Below are 14452 nucleotides of genomic sequence, written 5' to 3'. Positions count from 1 at the left end.
ACTTGATCCTTTGCTACTCACACTTGGTTCTTAATTGGTTACTTCACTACAACATCACACCCATATTTATAAGTGAGGGTTTGACATTCTACTAGTTTCTAGTGTATTCTTCAAACCTCTAGCATAGAAAATTCTAGACTAGCCACAACATTGTAGCTTCTAGATCTTTCCATTTCACTACTACAATATTACCTTTAGGTGGCGGATGATGGTGGCGGATTTTAGAAAATCTTGTCGGATAAATTATATCCGACACATCATTTAATTACTGGCGGATATTAGACAAATTCTGTCGGTTATATCCGACATAAATTCCTGGCGGATAATTACTGGCGGATATTTATTGGCAGAATTTTTGAATCTTTTTTTTAAATATTTTTTACATATCCTGGCGGTTTTTAAGTTAATAGTGGTGGTTATAACCAACAAAAATTGACTATTTTATTATTTTACTTTATGGCGGTTATTATTTTAGTATTTTGGCGGTTATAACAGACATAGATGAAAATTTTATTATTTTAAAATGTTATATTGATTAAAAATAAATAAATAAACACATATTTAAAATTTTTTTTTTCACTCATGACCCTAAAGTCTAATGAACCCAATTCTCACAAGCCATAAATTTTCTGAGAGAATAATGACAACAGACTACAATCTAAAGCTTTATCATTTTTGTAATAAGGTTTATGCTCCCTCATAGGCAAGCAACAAGATACAAAGAAATTTAAACAATTTTTTCCAATGCGTCACAATGCACATTGTCTGGCACATAAACACACATGAACATCTGGTGTACTATATCATGTCTGATTTTATTATTTTAAAATGTTATATTGATTAAAATAAATAAACACAAGTTTTAAATGTTATATTTTTTGCGATTTTTTACACATGCTATCTCATAGTATATACGAACATATTTGACGAATGCATATCCTATCAAATTGATAGATTTAACAAACACTTAAGAGTTAATGTTATGCTTCCATTATTTATAAAATAAGATTTATCCACTAGTGTAAATATTTTAAATCGAAGATCGAATTCATTCATTGCATTCTTAAAGGATCGAGAAGTGTAGCTGCAAAAAATCATCAAAATCGGAGCTAAAACAACCGTTAAATTGTGATTTTTCGTTTATAACCGTCGAAAACTTTTGTTTTGTTACCTAATCTCTGAACGTTTGTTTTTTGTGATTTTTTACGTATGTGATCTCGGAGTGTTTACAAACAAGTTTGACGGTTAGATCATTGAAAAAAGTTTCATAGAATGTGTATTGCGTCAAAATGGTAGATTAAATAAACACTTAAGAGTTAATGTTATACTTCCATTAAGTATAAAATAAAATTTTGTGGTATCCACTAGTGTAAATATTTTAAATTGAAGATCAAATTCATTCATTACATTCTTATAGGGTCGAGGAATGTAGTTGTAAAAAATCATTAAAATCGGAGCTAAAATAACCGTTAAATTATGATTTTTCGTTTATAACCATTGAAAACTTTTATTTTGTTACCTAATCTCTTAATGTTTGTTTTTTGTGATTTTTTACGTATGCAATCTCGGAGTGTGTATAAACAAGTTTGACAGTTGGATCGTTGAAAAACGTTTCGTAGAATGTGTATCGCATCAAAACGGTAGATTAAACAAACACTTAGAGTTAATGTTATACTTCCGTTAAGTATAAAATAAGATTTATCCACTAGTGCAAATATTTTAAATTGAAGATCGAATTCGTTTAATGCATTCTTATAGGGTCGAGGAGTGTAGCTGTAAAAAATCATCAAAATCGGAGTTAAAGTAACTGTTAAATTGTGATTTTTCGTTTATAACCGTTGAAAACTATTGTTTTGTTACCTAATCTCTTAATGTTTGTTTTTTTTTATTTTTTATGTATGCGATCTCGGAGTGTGTACAAACAAGTTTGACGGTTGGATCGTTGAAAAACGCTTCGTAGAATGCGTGTCGCATCAAAACGGTAGATTAAACAAACACTTAGAGTTAATGTTATACTTCCATTAAGTATAAAATGAGATTTATCTACTAGTGTAAATATTTTAAATTGAAGGTCAAATTAGTTCAATGCATTCTTATAGGGTCGAGGAATGTTGCTGTAAAAAATCATCAAAATCGGAGCTAAAGTAACCGTTAAATTGTGATTTTTCGTTTATAACCGTTGAAAACTTTTATTTTGTTACCTAATCTCTTAATGTTTGTTTTTTGTGATTTTTTACGTATGCGATCTCGGAGTGTGTACAAACAAGTTTGACGGTTGGATCGTTGAAAAACGCTTCGTAGAATGCGTATCGCATCAAAACGGTAGATTAAACAAACACTTAGAGTTAATGTTATACTTCCATTAAGTATAAAATAAGATTTATCCACTAGTGGAAATATTTTAAATTGAAGATCGAATTCATTCAATGCATTCTTATAGGGTCGAGGAGTGTAGCTGTAAAAAATCAACAAAATCGGAGCTAAAGTAACCGTTAAATTGTGATTTTTCGTTTATAACCGTTGAAAACTTTTGTTTTGTTACCTAATCTCTTAATGTTTGTTTTTTGTGATTTTTTACCTATGTGATATCGGAGTGTGTACAAACAAGTTTGACGGTTGGATCGTTGAAAAACGCTTCGTAGAATGCGTATCCCATCAAAACGATAGATTAAACAAACATTTAGAGTTAATGTTATACTTCCATTAAGTGTAAATATTTTAAATTGAATATCAAATTTATTCATTAAACAATATTTATTTATGTTTTTCAAGTATTGATTAGACAATATTTAGTTTGTGTGATGACATTTTCATTGTACAATTCTTTTTTTGTTTCTTTATCGCATATTTTACATGCATTATTCTCTATTAAACCAAAAGTGTAAAAATTATCTATTAAATTAAAAAATTATTTATTTAATTTTTAAAAACTTATTCTATTTAAATACATATTATTTATTTATTTATTAAACCAAACAATTATTTTTTTATTTTTTTAAATTGTAACAAAATTTTGGGGGGAGTTTAAAATTTTGAGGGAAAATTTTAAAATTTTCGGAGGGAATTTTGCCGCCATATTTTCTTCTGTCGATTATAAATGACAGAAATGAAATTTTTCTGTCAGTTTTTATTTTTTAAAAAATATTTCTGTCGGTTGTAATTAAAATAACCTAAATTTTTAAAACCCATCCATTTTCCTTGCGCCGATGCTTCCCCCTATTCTCCTGTCCTCATTTCCTTCTCCTTCTCCTCTCTTCTTTTTTGTTCTGTTCGAACACTTGCAACCCATTCCAACCAACAATTCCACACACATTGTAAAGGGCATATCCAGAGTAGCAGTAGTTCTGCGCATGGATACAATAGTAAAAACACCGCCAGTATTAATACTACCGACAACATCTTCTCCAGAACCGTCTCTTCTTTGCAGCTTCCGTTAGAGATTTCCGATCCCACAAATGTCATCAACGGAGACGGTGCAGTCGGTAACATTAATATCAACAGCAGCAGCTCGAATATTGGGCTTTCAATGATCAAGACATGGCTGTGGAATCAACCGGCATCCCAGCTGCAAGAGATGAACAAGAACGATATCAATGGCATCGGTGTCTCCAACAGAAGTACTAGTTAAACCGTATTATAGAGAAAACTAGAAAATAAGCCCGCGTTGCTGCGGGAACAACTGTTTCATGCGTAACTGCATGAATAAGACACATTTAACCTGAATAAATTTAACACAATTATGAATGAACAGAGGAACAAATGAGTGAATGAGGTCGATAAGATAAGCAGAACTTATGTAATCATGTTAACTACAAACTGAGAAATGACTTTCTTTCCTGCATAAAAATTTACTAAAGAAACAGAACTTGCGTAATCATGTTAACTACAAACTGCACTACAAAAAATTTGAAGTATTTCCAAATATGTTGAAATCTGAAAGGAAAAAGATGATAATTCTTCTGACTGCATAAGATTATACAATAAACATAAGATGGTGTGATCTCATAAAACTCAGTATTTAGGAGAAAGGAAGATATAAACATACGCAATCCACTTTCAGACTTGCATCAGGTTGGACACCAACTGACAGCCAAAAAACTAATCCACTTGTGTACACATTATCTTGATTTTTCTTGTTAATGCACCTTAATTTCCTTCTACTAAGGGGTATTACATCTACAATTAATCATCTACTGACAAAAGACAATCTCTAGATAACATAATCTCTAGATACTCGATATCAGACATCCTACATCAGACATCAGACATCCTGCTAAGGGGTATTACATCTACAATTAATCGTCTACTTATTCAGCATATCTACAGAACCAGAATGGATCAGATATCAGACATCCTATTGTCAAACATTATGTTCTCTCTAACCAGATAAGACATTGGATTGCACACTAAGTAAATAAAGACCCCAAATTGGAAAATACCCAACACCAATTAGACAAATAATACACACACTGATCAAATTAATTAGTGCACATATAAAGAGATAGAAAACATAGGGAAATATAGGGGAAAAACCAATCAGACACAAATAACACACAGTGTAAACAGATCAAAGACATAGGGACACTTATAGTAGATGACCTTAGTTTACTTAGTGCACATATAAGCTAATGTTTCTTAAAAAGATATAATAATTAAAGGCAACCTACAATTGAGCCTGATATCGGACTTAACTTGTTAAGTTATCTCGGTTTGTTTAATAATTGGGAAACCTCCTTATGGTCTCATCAGTGCATATATATTGGGAGATATGTGCATAAATATGGAGTAAAGAAGTGGTGCATTTATGGCCAGATTTTTATTGATTTGGTATTCAATTTTGTTGTGACTTATGAAACCAAAAGCCTTTCACACTAAAGGTCTCATCAAGGTTCTGATCATAAACCCCCCAAACAAACAAAATTGATTAATCTTTATCATTACCTTTAACAAAACAGATCACAGTGAAAAATAAGTTCATGTTTAATAAAAGCGAGAAAAATAAAAATTGAAGATTGATAAGGCTTACAAATGTCCATCTTTACGATCTCCACCCAAATCACCTTCTCAAGTGTTGACCCTTGGCAGTTCATGTTCTGCAAAATAAGTACAGAACACTTCCATTTACCAAAAAAAAAAAAAGAAAAAGGAAAGCCATTAGAAAGAATCAATTTTCTAGGCCAATTATACATTAAATTTCACAAAGTTTGATAAAAAAAAAAATCCTAAAATAAAAAAAAAATTCCAAGCTTTGAATTAAAGAAGCTAAGAAAATCTACTCCTAATCTTACAATTGATGAAGAAATCAAAGATTTTGAGGGAAACCCAAAATCTGAAAAGAGGGAAAGAATTGAGAAAAATGGAGAGAATCTGGTTTGGGGTTGAAGACATGGTTGGGGGAGAGGGATTCTCCCACAAATTGCAGTCTCCATGGATCAATCCTTTTTTTTTTTTTTTTGTGTGTTGAGGAAGGTACAGTTTAATCCAACACCTGATTTCATCCATTTCCACAAACAAACCATCAACAAAAACTTTTAAAATTTAAAAATAAATTAAAAGAAAGGAAAAATGGAATCGTGGAAGATCGTAGCGGTGAGACCGATGGCTCTGCACATGCCAACAACGACACCACATATGAGTGAATGCGACATTTGACAAAGTCCTCTTTCAAAACCTACAGATTTAAGTGACAAAACTTACTAAAGTGATCACAATGGCATCAGCAATAAAAACATAAAAGCATAAAACTTAATTTCCAATTGTCCAGAATGCCAGAGAAGAGCTCATTTTTTAGTAGCATAGGACATATAGAGATATGATAAAAATATGGCTTTACCTTGAACCGGTCAGTCTCCGCAAATCTCTCACTCACATGAGTAGCCATGTGTGGATCCTAAAGCCCATATAACACTACACATAATCAGTGCAATACCAACTTAATTCCACAAATTTGCAACAAATACAAACTCAGAGTTGTAATTGCATTCAAAGAAGAAACACAGAAACACAGACATTCAAACAACCTTTTTGATTGCGAGCACAAATGCACCAGCATTAATAAGAACATTGGTCAAAGAACCTGTTCGCAGCCTAATTTCTAACATCACATCACCTTCCCCAACTTCGACCGCAGCAGTGAGCTGATTCGTTGATCTCAAAATCTGACATTGAGTGCTGCAAACACACCAAAATCAATCAAAGAAGAGAAATTCAGAACTAAAACGATTTTACCTAAGATGCAAAAAATGGTTTAGATCCTAAGTACCAAGCAAATATAGAAGCGATTCAACAATTATTAAAGAAAATCAACTATGCATGGAACAAAACTTAGAAAGTAAACAATTGTCAAAGCTTGTGAGGAATGCTAAATCCAACTAATTCGAAACATAAAAGTAACGCGAAAGAGAGAAAACTTATAAATTCTATAGAAATTATAATCCTTAACAGAAGGATGGAACAAAAACAGGTTCATTCTTGAGAATAGATGTAATTTTGCACATTGCATATATGTAGATTAAGGAGAGTGGTAACATACCTTGTAATTTGTACAAATTAGTATTTTCATTCAAAGAACTATAATAAACACAATTTCCAAAAAAGTGATTCAAACTTATTCTTCTCTTAAGGAAATTACTCACAGTAGAAATTCTGAATGGACGAAGTTTTGGCTTCCCTTTCAGGCTATACTTGATTAACCGAGAACCTTTTTTTAGTGCAATGAGTGCCTTCATGAGAGAGAGAGAGAGAGAGAGGAATATTAAGTGAAAAGTATTGCCAAATCACACAGAGATCAAAATCTTGAATATATATGTTTAACCATATCAAAGTGAGTGTGTGAAAGGGTGTAGTCTGCAGAAAGGGCAACATTTTCACTGCTAGAAAGTTGGAAACTAAACTTTTACACAGATATTGGTTTTTTATTAATTCCCTTCGCGAATCGAAAAGCAAATTATTCAAGTAATGCAGGTAAATTCGATATACATATGCGTTGATCTATGTAAGACGGTTATAAGTTATAATTGTATCGTCTTAACACAAAAATGATCATAAATGTAAGTGTCCGTATAACGGAAGTAAGGGACTTACAACAATTGTTATGAGCTCTACCAGCAGTCACTCCAAGTACCATATTACAGAAGTAAGGGACTTACATCAATTGCTATGATCTCTACCAGCAGTCCCCCCAAGTGGCGCAAGGGCTAAAATTATAAATAAGAAGTAATTTAAACAGTTTAACTTAATAAAATATTGTAATTTAAACAATGCCTATATATTCAAACATCCCAAAACAGGAATGAACTTCCAGAAAACACACGCACGAAAATAAACGGCATTACTCACCCATTGAGTTGGACCATCAAACTGGAGCGTTAGAAGGATCGTCATGTACCTATGAAACCGAAAGGAAAATCTTAGCAACCCCAAAGTCTGTATGCAAGCGTGAATAAGTATGCATGTATGAATCTATTCATAGTGAAGAAGACCACCTTAAGAAATATTTGCATCTGCAGCTTCATATGGCCATACAACGAAAAGCACCGCATACGATAACAAACTCCAGTTGCACCACAAAAGGAATATGATCTTCCTCTGAACTTGTATTTGCAGTTGTTACTGTAACATCTGCAAACATCATACATAAGCACTGATTCAATAATTCTAAAGAAAAAAGCTCTTATTCAATAATGCACCAAATCCTTTCCAAAAACCAAAGGGGTGCTATATCCCTAGATTAACAGAGCATCTTTCTTTGTTCCAAAACAAATTGCAATTTGGCTTTGCTAAAGTAGAAAGATTACCACACACCTCAGACATAATCTCAACTCTGTTCCATTATTCGAGCATTTTACTGTCCTTTTAGTTCTATCTCTCAACATGGGAAATACAATATGACAGTAAAAACAAAAGTTAGTGATAGCTATTACATAGTGAAAGAAAATAAGACACTCACATAGTGATAGCTATTTACTGTCCTTTCTCATCATAATCTCAACTCTATTCCATTATTCGAGCATTCTACCGTCCCTTTAGTTCTACCATATGTGAATGTCTTAATACATGTCAGCTATATATATATACAGAATTTTGAAAGCAATGAGAGAAATATACCTTTGGGGCGTCGATGCCAGAAGGGTGAGTGAGGGATCTAAGATGTTTGAGAGCAGGAATTTTTGAGCAATTTGTTCGAAAAAGTTGTGAGCTTCAAACAGAGTGGAGTGAGTCGGCCTGGGCTAAAATAAAGAGGATGAACTCTAGAAAGTAGACAATGCTGTTGTTCAACCAAACTCAAAAAGTAAAGAAACCATACTACTAACATATAAATAAGTTTTATATATCAATGTTTACATGTACGTTGTTTGAGAAGGTAAATTAGCAACATATACAGTGATCAAAAGATTAACAGCAATAAACTGCTCATTATTCGAAATATACATGAAAGTTGTCATTCACATGATCCAAATGGTAGTTAATGCAGAGGACAAAACAGAAGGAAACAAATATTATAGCAGCATAAGTTGAATAATTGCAGCAAACAAACAAATAGAAGACTCAAAAACTGGAAGTGAAAGCAGGTAACATTGAGTTTTAATAACCGAAAAGAGACCTTGTTTAAGCAGCTCCATGGCAGCATTTATACTTGGAAAACAGAAAAAAAAAAAAAAAACACGCACAAATTAAACAAAAAGAATATAGAATTTAACACTAATTCAAGGATTAAATATCAAATATAAAGTCATTAGGATTGGGACCTTTGCATTGAGGAATATCTACTACATTATGAGTTCCCTCCTAATAAAGCCCAATCAGGGGGTTTTCCGGTGAGCCACGAACGGCTAACATTGCGCGAGACCGTCATCCCCACTAACACAAAACCCAAATAATATCAAGATCAAAACTAACCAATACCAGAAAGATATTTCTTTTATTTAAATTTTAAGAAAAGGCCTAAACTTTACAAAATTAAGGGGAAAAAAAAGTTAAGTAAAGCACCAATTTGAAACTGTCAAAAGTGAAATCTGAGATGTAAAATCCTGGGATTCATAGCAATGGCATCAACAGTGCCACCACATCCCAAATAAATGAATGAAAATATAGCGATTGACGGCCAACTAAGAAGCTCAAGCTTGAACATAAACCAAGGCAAGAGCTTACCAAACTTTTCAAATGGCTAAATTGTTCTTTTAACTTGATAACTTCTTCCTGCAATCCATAAGTAAGATCATTAGATGCGGTTAATAAAACATCATACTTCATCCATGGCAATCTAGCTGAGAAACCAATTGCATTCAGATGGAGCCTAATTTGTGGAACTACATTTATATGCACTGAAATGCATTATCATGTTGTCATATTTAAAACTGAGGTTTATGCACTTCATAATTTATATACTTTCAGTTTCCCTTCTAATGAAGGTATGGACTGCTTTCCATTTGGAATTTTTGTAAGACAATGTTATGAATCCTAATTTAGAATGTGTTTCCATTTTAATGAATGCAAGCCCTAAATCATAAAAATTGTACAATTAGCTCTCAATTACTTTGATGTGTTTAAGCATGTGGCAGGGCATGAGAATCAGTTTGTTGGCCAAAAGTTTTTAGCTTCGTGTGTAATTAACCAGTTTGTCAATTACCCTAGAGTAAGCATAGGCCAAAAGTAAACATGTTTATTACCTCCCCACAGCTACTTAAACATTTCTGCTCATTACATGTCCCAGTATAGTTACACACGCTACAATTTCCAGTTGAGGCAAAAACTCTTGCCATTTACGCATACTTTAACTTTGCCATGCTGCTCGTATCTACAGCTGATGGTGAACCTTACTGCATAAACAGCATAGTAGCTCCCGTTTACCTACAATAGATTAAAACCATTTGGAAAAAATAAATAAGCCTTTGGTTATAGGTTTCACTTGCTAACTGTTTCTGATGAGCCACAAAACACAGCCAACAAAAGAAAATCAAACACATACCAAAAGAAGATTAAGCGTAATATTCCAATTATAACCATTTTTTAATTCTGTATAAACACGTAGAATATATAAACAAAAAAAATTAGTAAGAAATATTGTATTTACAACTTTTGAAGATGATTTGTTAACATGCTAATATTTTGAATGTAATTTCACACTTGTTTTCAAGCCTTCTAATCAGCCACTTTTTGTTCTAACTCCTGTATTGCAGTAATGTGTCCAAGAAAATCTTGTAATCTCAAAGAAGCTTATGATAATTAATATAATAAAACCTAAACAAAATACCAAACTCAACTCCAATATAATGAAAAACTAAAAATCTCAATTCAATAACCCTATAAATTGAAATTGCTCACCTTGAGTACACAGGGCAGCCTGGAAACAAAAGCCTCAAAATAAGAAAAACCACCGTCTGCTGAAACCAAACCCAATATAAAACAAAGTTGCAAGTATTTAAATATTATTCAATTGAAATGGCTGATCCACTTAGCATGTTGATTTGATCTTTTCATAATAGATACATAGTGGTAACGTTAGTTAATGTTAGAATGGAAAAATAATGTCGGCTACGATATGCGGAAAGTCCTAAGATTAAACGCCTATGTCCACGACGATAAGCAGGCAATTAGTATAAAAAAACAAACCCATCGAAAGATAGTGCACCATTAGTCTCCCCAATGACAATACTTAGTTATCCCTGCTATCCATACACCAAATAAGATTAAGATTAGCTTTGTTTTATTAGAAATTCAGCACGGTATACTTACTGCTATATTAGAATATACCAAATAATCATAACAGTATTATGTATCATCTAATATATTATAAAACCATCATATGACTTTTGCAAGTTAAGATGAAGGCAAGAGGTCTGAAGCTTTAAGCACAGGTAATAAGAATCTTACTGTTGATAGCTTCAGGTCGAAAGAGAAGCCAAAAATATTATAAGTATACTGGATGAAATGTAAGACACCCTTTACTTCATCTTTCACCTGACAACAGAAGCACAAAAAACCAAAAGTCTTAAGAACGAAACAAAAAAAAATGTAAAGTTGTAAACAGTAGGTACAATTTAATTAAGCTCAACTCACTTGGGACTCCCTGCAAAAGATATGGGCATCATCTTGTAGGATATTACTAAAACATGTCAGGAGTACATGTAATCAGATAATTATATTTGAATAAAAAGGGCAAACACGCTATAGAAAAATGGGCCAAACTGCAACTGACAACTAACTAATATTATAACTCTTTTATGCCAGTAATCTAAGAGATAATTTAATAAAAAGGGCACAGGCAGCGGGGAATTTCGGGGGGAAAAAAAAACTTGGGCTTTTGGGTCATGGAATTAGCAAAATGGTAAACACGAAGATTATTAGGCAGCCAAGCCAGTTCCCTTCTCTCCTCTCTTCTCCTTTACCTCTCTCTCCACCACCCTCCTTTCTCTCTCTTCTTTCTCACTCCTCATCGTATTACCCTAAATTCTCCAACTCTCTTTCTATCTCTTTCTTCCCTTTTTCTAACCCTAGCTCCTCCACCGCCTGTCTGTCTACCCCGAAACAGACACCCACCACATTCTTTTTTTTTTTACTCTCCCCACCCCAATTCTCAATTCCAAATTCGTCATTCACTGAGTTTTCAGGATGTGAATATTACTGGACATCCCCTAAATTTTCTCGGAATCCAAACAGTGAGCAAGATAATTTCATACAAAGATCATTTCCAATTAAAGTTAAATACTCATGGGTTAAAATTGTCTACACTACACATGCGCAAATAAATTCCTGATAAATTAAGAGAAAAAATAAAGGTAAGTAATATATCAATTTATGGTTGGAAGCACCTTGACAATTGGTAAAAGATAATCTCTTACAAAACTGAAAATAGAACGATTTGAACTCGAATATAGAAGAATGAACATAATATTGTCTTATTAGCTAAAATTATAATGATTGACAATGGTAAAAATGACAGCAACACCACCTCACCATTTTATTTTATTTTTGGGTGGGGTGTGGGTGTGCTAAAAACCATACCCCAATCGGATAATTCTTTAGATAAATCAGGTCAGAGTGCACACAATTTGTGAATAAAAGGTCACCACTTCAATGCTTATATACATCGAACTTAATCTTAGATATATCCATAGAAAATTGGTTGAGAACGACGACTTCACAACGGCCTAGGATCTTGCACAAAGAGAATAAAGTAAAAGAAAAAATCTAAAGAGAGTGAAAAAAACATTATATTTCATTGCATTCTATTGACTCTAATTATACACTTCACAACGGCCTAAGGATGTTGCACAAACAGAATAAAAGTTAAAAAAGACTAATTACACTGAAAAAAAAATATATATATTTCACTGCATTCTATAACTCTAATTATACAGGAAAGTGGTTTCTAATTGGTTAAATGAAGCCTCACCGACTCACACATACAGACTTTTCTAAACTATTACCTTCAAGAATGTGCATCTTCTAGAGCTCACTTGCCTTTGAAACCTCATAGTCCTAACCGAGTTAAACCAATTAATAAAGCTCATTTCGATAAAACTTGCACACAGAATGAGAAGCCAGTCTCAAGTACAAATGCTTACTTGAGTACTATGAAAAGCCTGCTCAAGTCGCTGAATTTGAATCCATTGTTCAGTAACAATGTTGTTCATCTGCAATCAAAAACAAAGAAGCCAATTGCAAAATGACACCATACTCATAGTCTCATAGACCAAAGATTGCAGGAAACGTATCAGCATATAGTATATGTGACCTTTTGAGCCTGCGAGGCAACCGGTTCAAGTCGATCCTTAGCATCCCGTGCTTTCTGACTCTTAAACATGAAGATAAAAGTTGGAACTTTCTAGACGCCTCCCATAAAATCCATACCTAAAAAGCAATTCCAAAACTTATTTCTCAAAGTCCAACACTGGATTGAAAACTTGCAAAAACAAATTGGAAAATTCGAAAGAATTTATAAGGCGGTGGGATGTTGTACAGGGTTGGTACCTGGAGCTTGAGAAATCAAGGAGCTTGCCAGTTTGAGAAAAGATGATAACAACAGCTTCAGATTCACACAGAATCGACATCTCTCCAGCTTTCTTCAAATCCCCGCTTCTCCTCTTTGAGAAGGTCACCTGCCTTGCCTTCTCTCTCGCATCACACGACACCTCCCTCTCCCTTCTCACTGGCTTTGTTGCAGGCTAGGCCTGCCCGTGTCGGCCATCCATCCGAAAAATCCAACCACAAACGAAAGGCACCAACCAAGTCACAGCCCAAACCCCCAAAAGCCTATCCAACTAAACCTGGAAAAAAAAGCCCAGGCGAAATGCTAAGATGAATGGCAAGTCCGTAAATAGAGTGAAATTGGGGTCCAAAAACAATGAACAGTAAAGAACAGTGCCAATTGCAATGCTTTTTTAGACTAAAGTAATTATACAGCACTTAACTCTCTGTCAAAAGATCATTTATCTTCTGTCATCCTGTTATAAAAGCTTTGGCGTTAAGGGTAAATGTCTTGCTTCTCCTAAAAATTAAGGGGTTATGTTTATAAAAATGCTGTCGATTTTCATTCTCAGACTTTCCATTTTGCTTTTGAAGGAAGTTCATGTCTGTTTTTTACGACTTCATTTTCATTTTTGTTCCTTGTTTTACAGTTGTCACACACTTCTCTATGGCATGGAACTTGTAGACATTGTACTTGCTGCCTTATCATTCGATATTATTCATATCTGGCCCTTCTTATTATCTGTACGACAACAATTCTACCTTGTTTGTGCACACTCATAATCCTTGGATCTTTTTCTGGTCGATGAATTTTCCCAAGATAATTAATCTTTCTATATGGATCTTGTAACTCCCCCTCCATCCATCCTTTATTTAACTTTTCTGAAATGCTTTCCTGATACATAACAACGAGAGTTGCTTCACATGATTTTAAAGTTTTAAACATAAACTTACCTTAAATACAGCTAATGACAGTCTTATTTTCTCACTCCCAATTCTTTGTAGGCCTTCTAGTCACTAAATTGGAAACTTATCATGCATCTACCTTGCATTTCTTCAAATGATTAAAAAAACCACAATATTCAATTTACAAGATCTGAAAGTACATATAATTTATTTTGTGCAGCTTAAAACTATTTCAGAAAAGGCGTCTGCTGGAAAGCAACCAAACAATGGTATAGATACAAAACTTCCTCAACTCACGCCACTGAATAATGGTATACCAAACAATGGATCTTTTTCGTTGTAGAACTTTAATCCACACCTGACTTTGAACCAGGGTTGGATGAAGTGATGAAGGGAGGCCGACAATGGTGACATACGGTGGGGATGGGCGGAGGAGTCGTATGACGGGTCGTGGACTAAGAAAACGGTGCCCATTATTGCTCCATTGCCTAAGACTTTAAAGGCCCTAATAGTCACCGGTGAGATCGAGCTCTGGCGAGGTTGGATGGTGAATGAGGCGAGGTTGGGCGACATTCAC

At 33.7% G+C, this 14452-nt stretch overlaps 1 protein-coding gene across 25 annotated transcripts; it reads right to left on the bottom strand.

The window, feature by feature from the left end:
• Positions 1–3288: 3288 nt before the first annotated feature.
• LOC103437656 (ribosomal RNA small subunit methyltransferase, chloroplastic-like) lies at positions 3289–13205 on the bottom strand. Of its 25 annotated transcripts, XR_011582392.1 has the most exons (21): positions 12973–13205; positions 12737–12852; positions 12567–12635; positions 12429–12480; positions 11059–11104; positions 10873–10959; positions 10324–10382; positions 9669–9849; positions 9151–9198; positions 8748–8859; positions 8603–8634; positions 8107–8223; positions 7804–7860; positions 7485–7620; positions 7339–7387; positions 7084–7196; positions 6636–6722; positions 6021–6171; positions 5834–5890; positions 5027–5093; positions 3289–3565 (listed from the first exon to the last, which is right to left on the bottom strand). XR_011582392.1 is itself a non-coding variant. In XM_070824108.1 (20 exons), the coding sequence occupies exons 17-20, from the start codon at positions 6099–6101 to the stop codon at positions 3531–3533; spliced, it is 240 nt and encodes a 79-aa protein (XP_070680209.1). In that variant the 5' UTR covers positions 6102–6171; positions 6636–6722; positions 7084–7196; positions 7339–7387; positions 7485–7620; positions 7804–7860; positions 8107–8223; positions 8748–8859; positions 9151–9198; positions 9669–9849; positions 10324–10382; positions 10873–10959; positions 11059–11104; positions 12429–12480; positions 12567–12635; positions 12737–12852; positions 12973–13205; the 3' UTR covers positions 3289–3530. The 25 variants fall into 23 exon arrangements, 4 of the variants coding, with proteins under 4 accessions (XP_070680209.1, XP_070680206.1, XP_070680208.1 ...); XR_011582375.1 differs by lacking the exon at positions 8603–8634; XR_011582379.1 differs by lacking the exons at positions 3289–3565; positions 8603–8634 and adding an exon at positions 3761–3963.
• Positions 13206–14452: the final 1247 nt, after the last annotated feature.

This window comes from Malus domestica, chromosome 06 (assembly GCF_042453785.1).
Source record: "Malus domestica chromosome 06, GDT2T_hap1".
In the NCBI taxonomy this organism is placed as follows: Eukaryota; Viridiplantae; Streptophyta; class Magnoliopsida; order Rosales; family Rosaceae; genus Malus; species Malus domestica.
The sequence above is the reverse complement of the archived record's forward strand: the minus strand, read 5'-3'. Positions and strand labels throughout refer to the sequence as shown.

Bases quoted from the DNA above. Each gene is read 5' to 3' on its own strand.
- LOC103437656 (XM_070824105.1), bottom strand. From the start codon at position 6,101: ATGTTAGAAATTAGGCTGCGAACAGGTTCTTTGACCAATGTTCTTATT. The intron at 5,891-6,020 runs GTTGTTTGAATG...TATGGGCTTTAG, and splicing joins TTGTGCTCGCAATCAAAAAG to GATCCACACATGGCTACTCA. The intron at 3,964-5,026 runs GTAAGCCTTATC...AATCTTATGCAG, and splicing joins GATCGTAAAGATGGACATTT to TCAGAAGAATTATCATCTTT.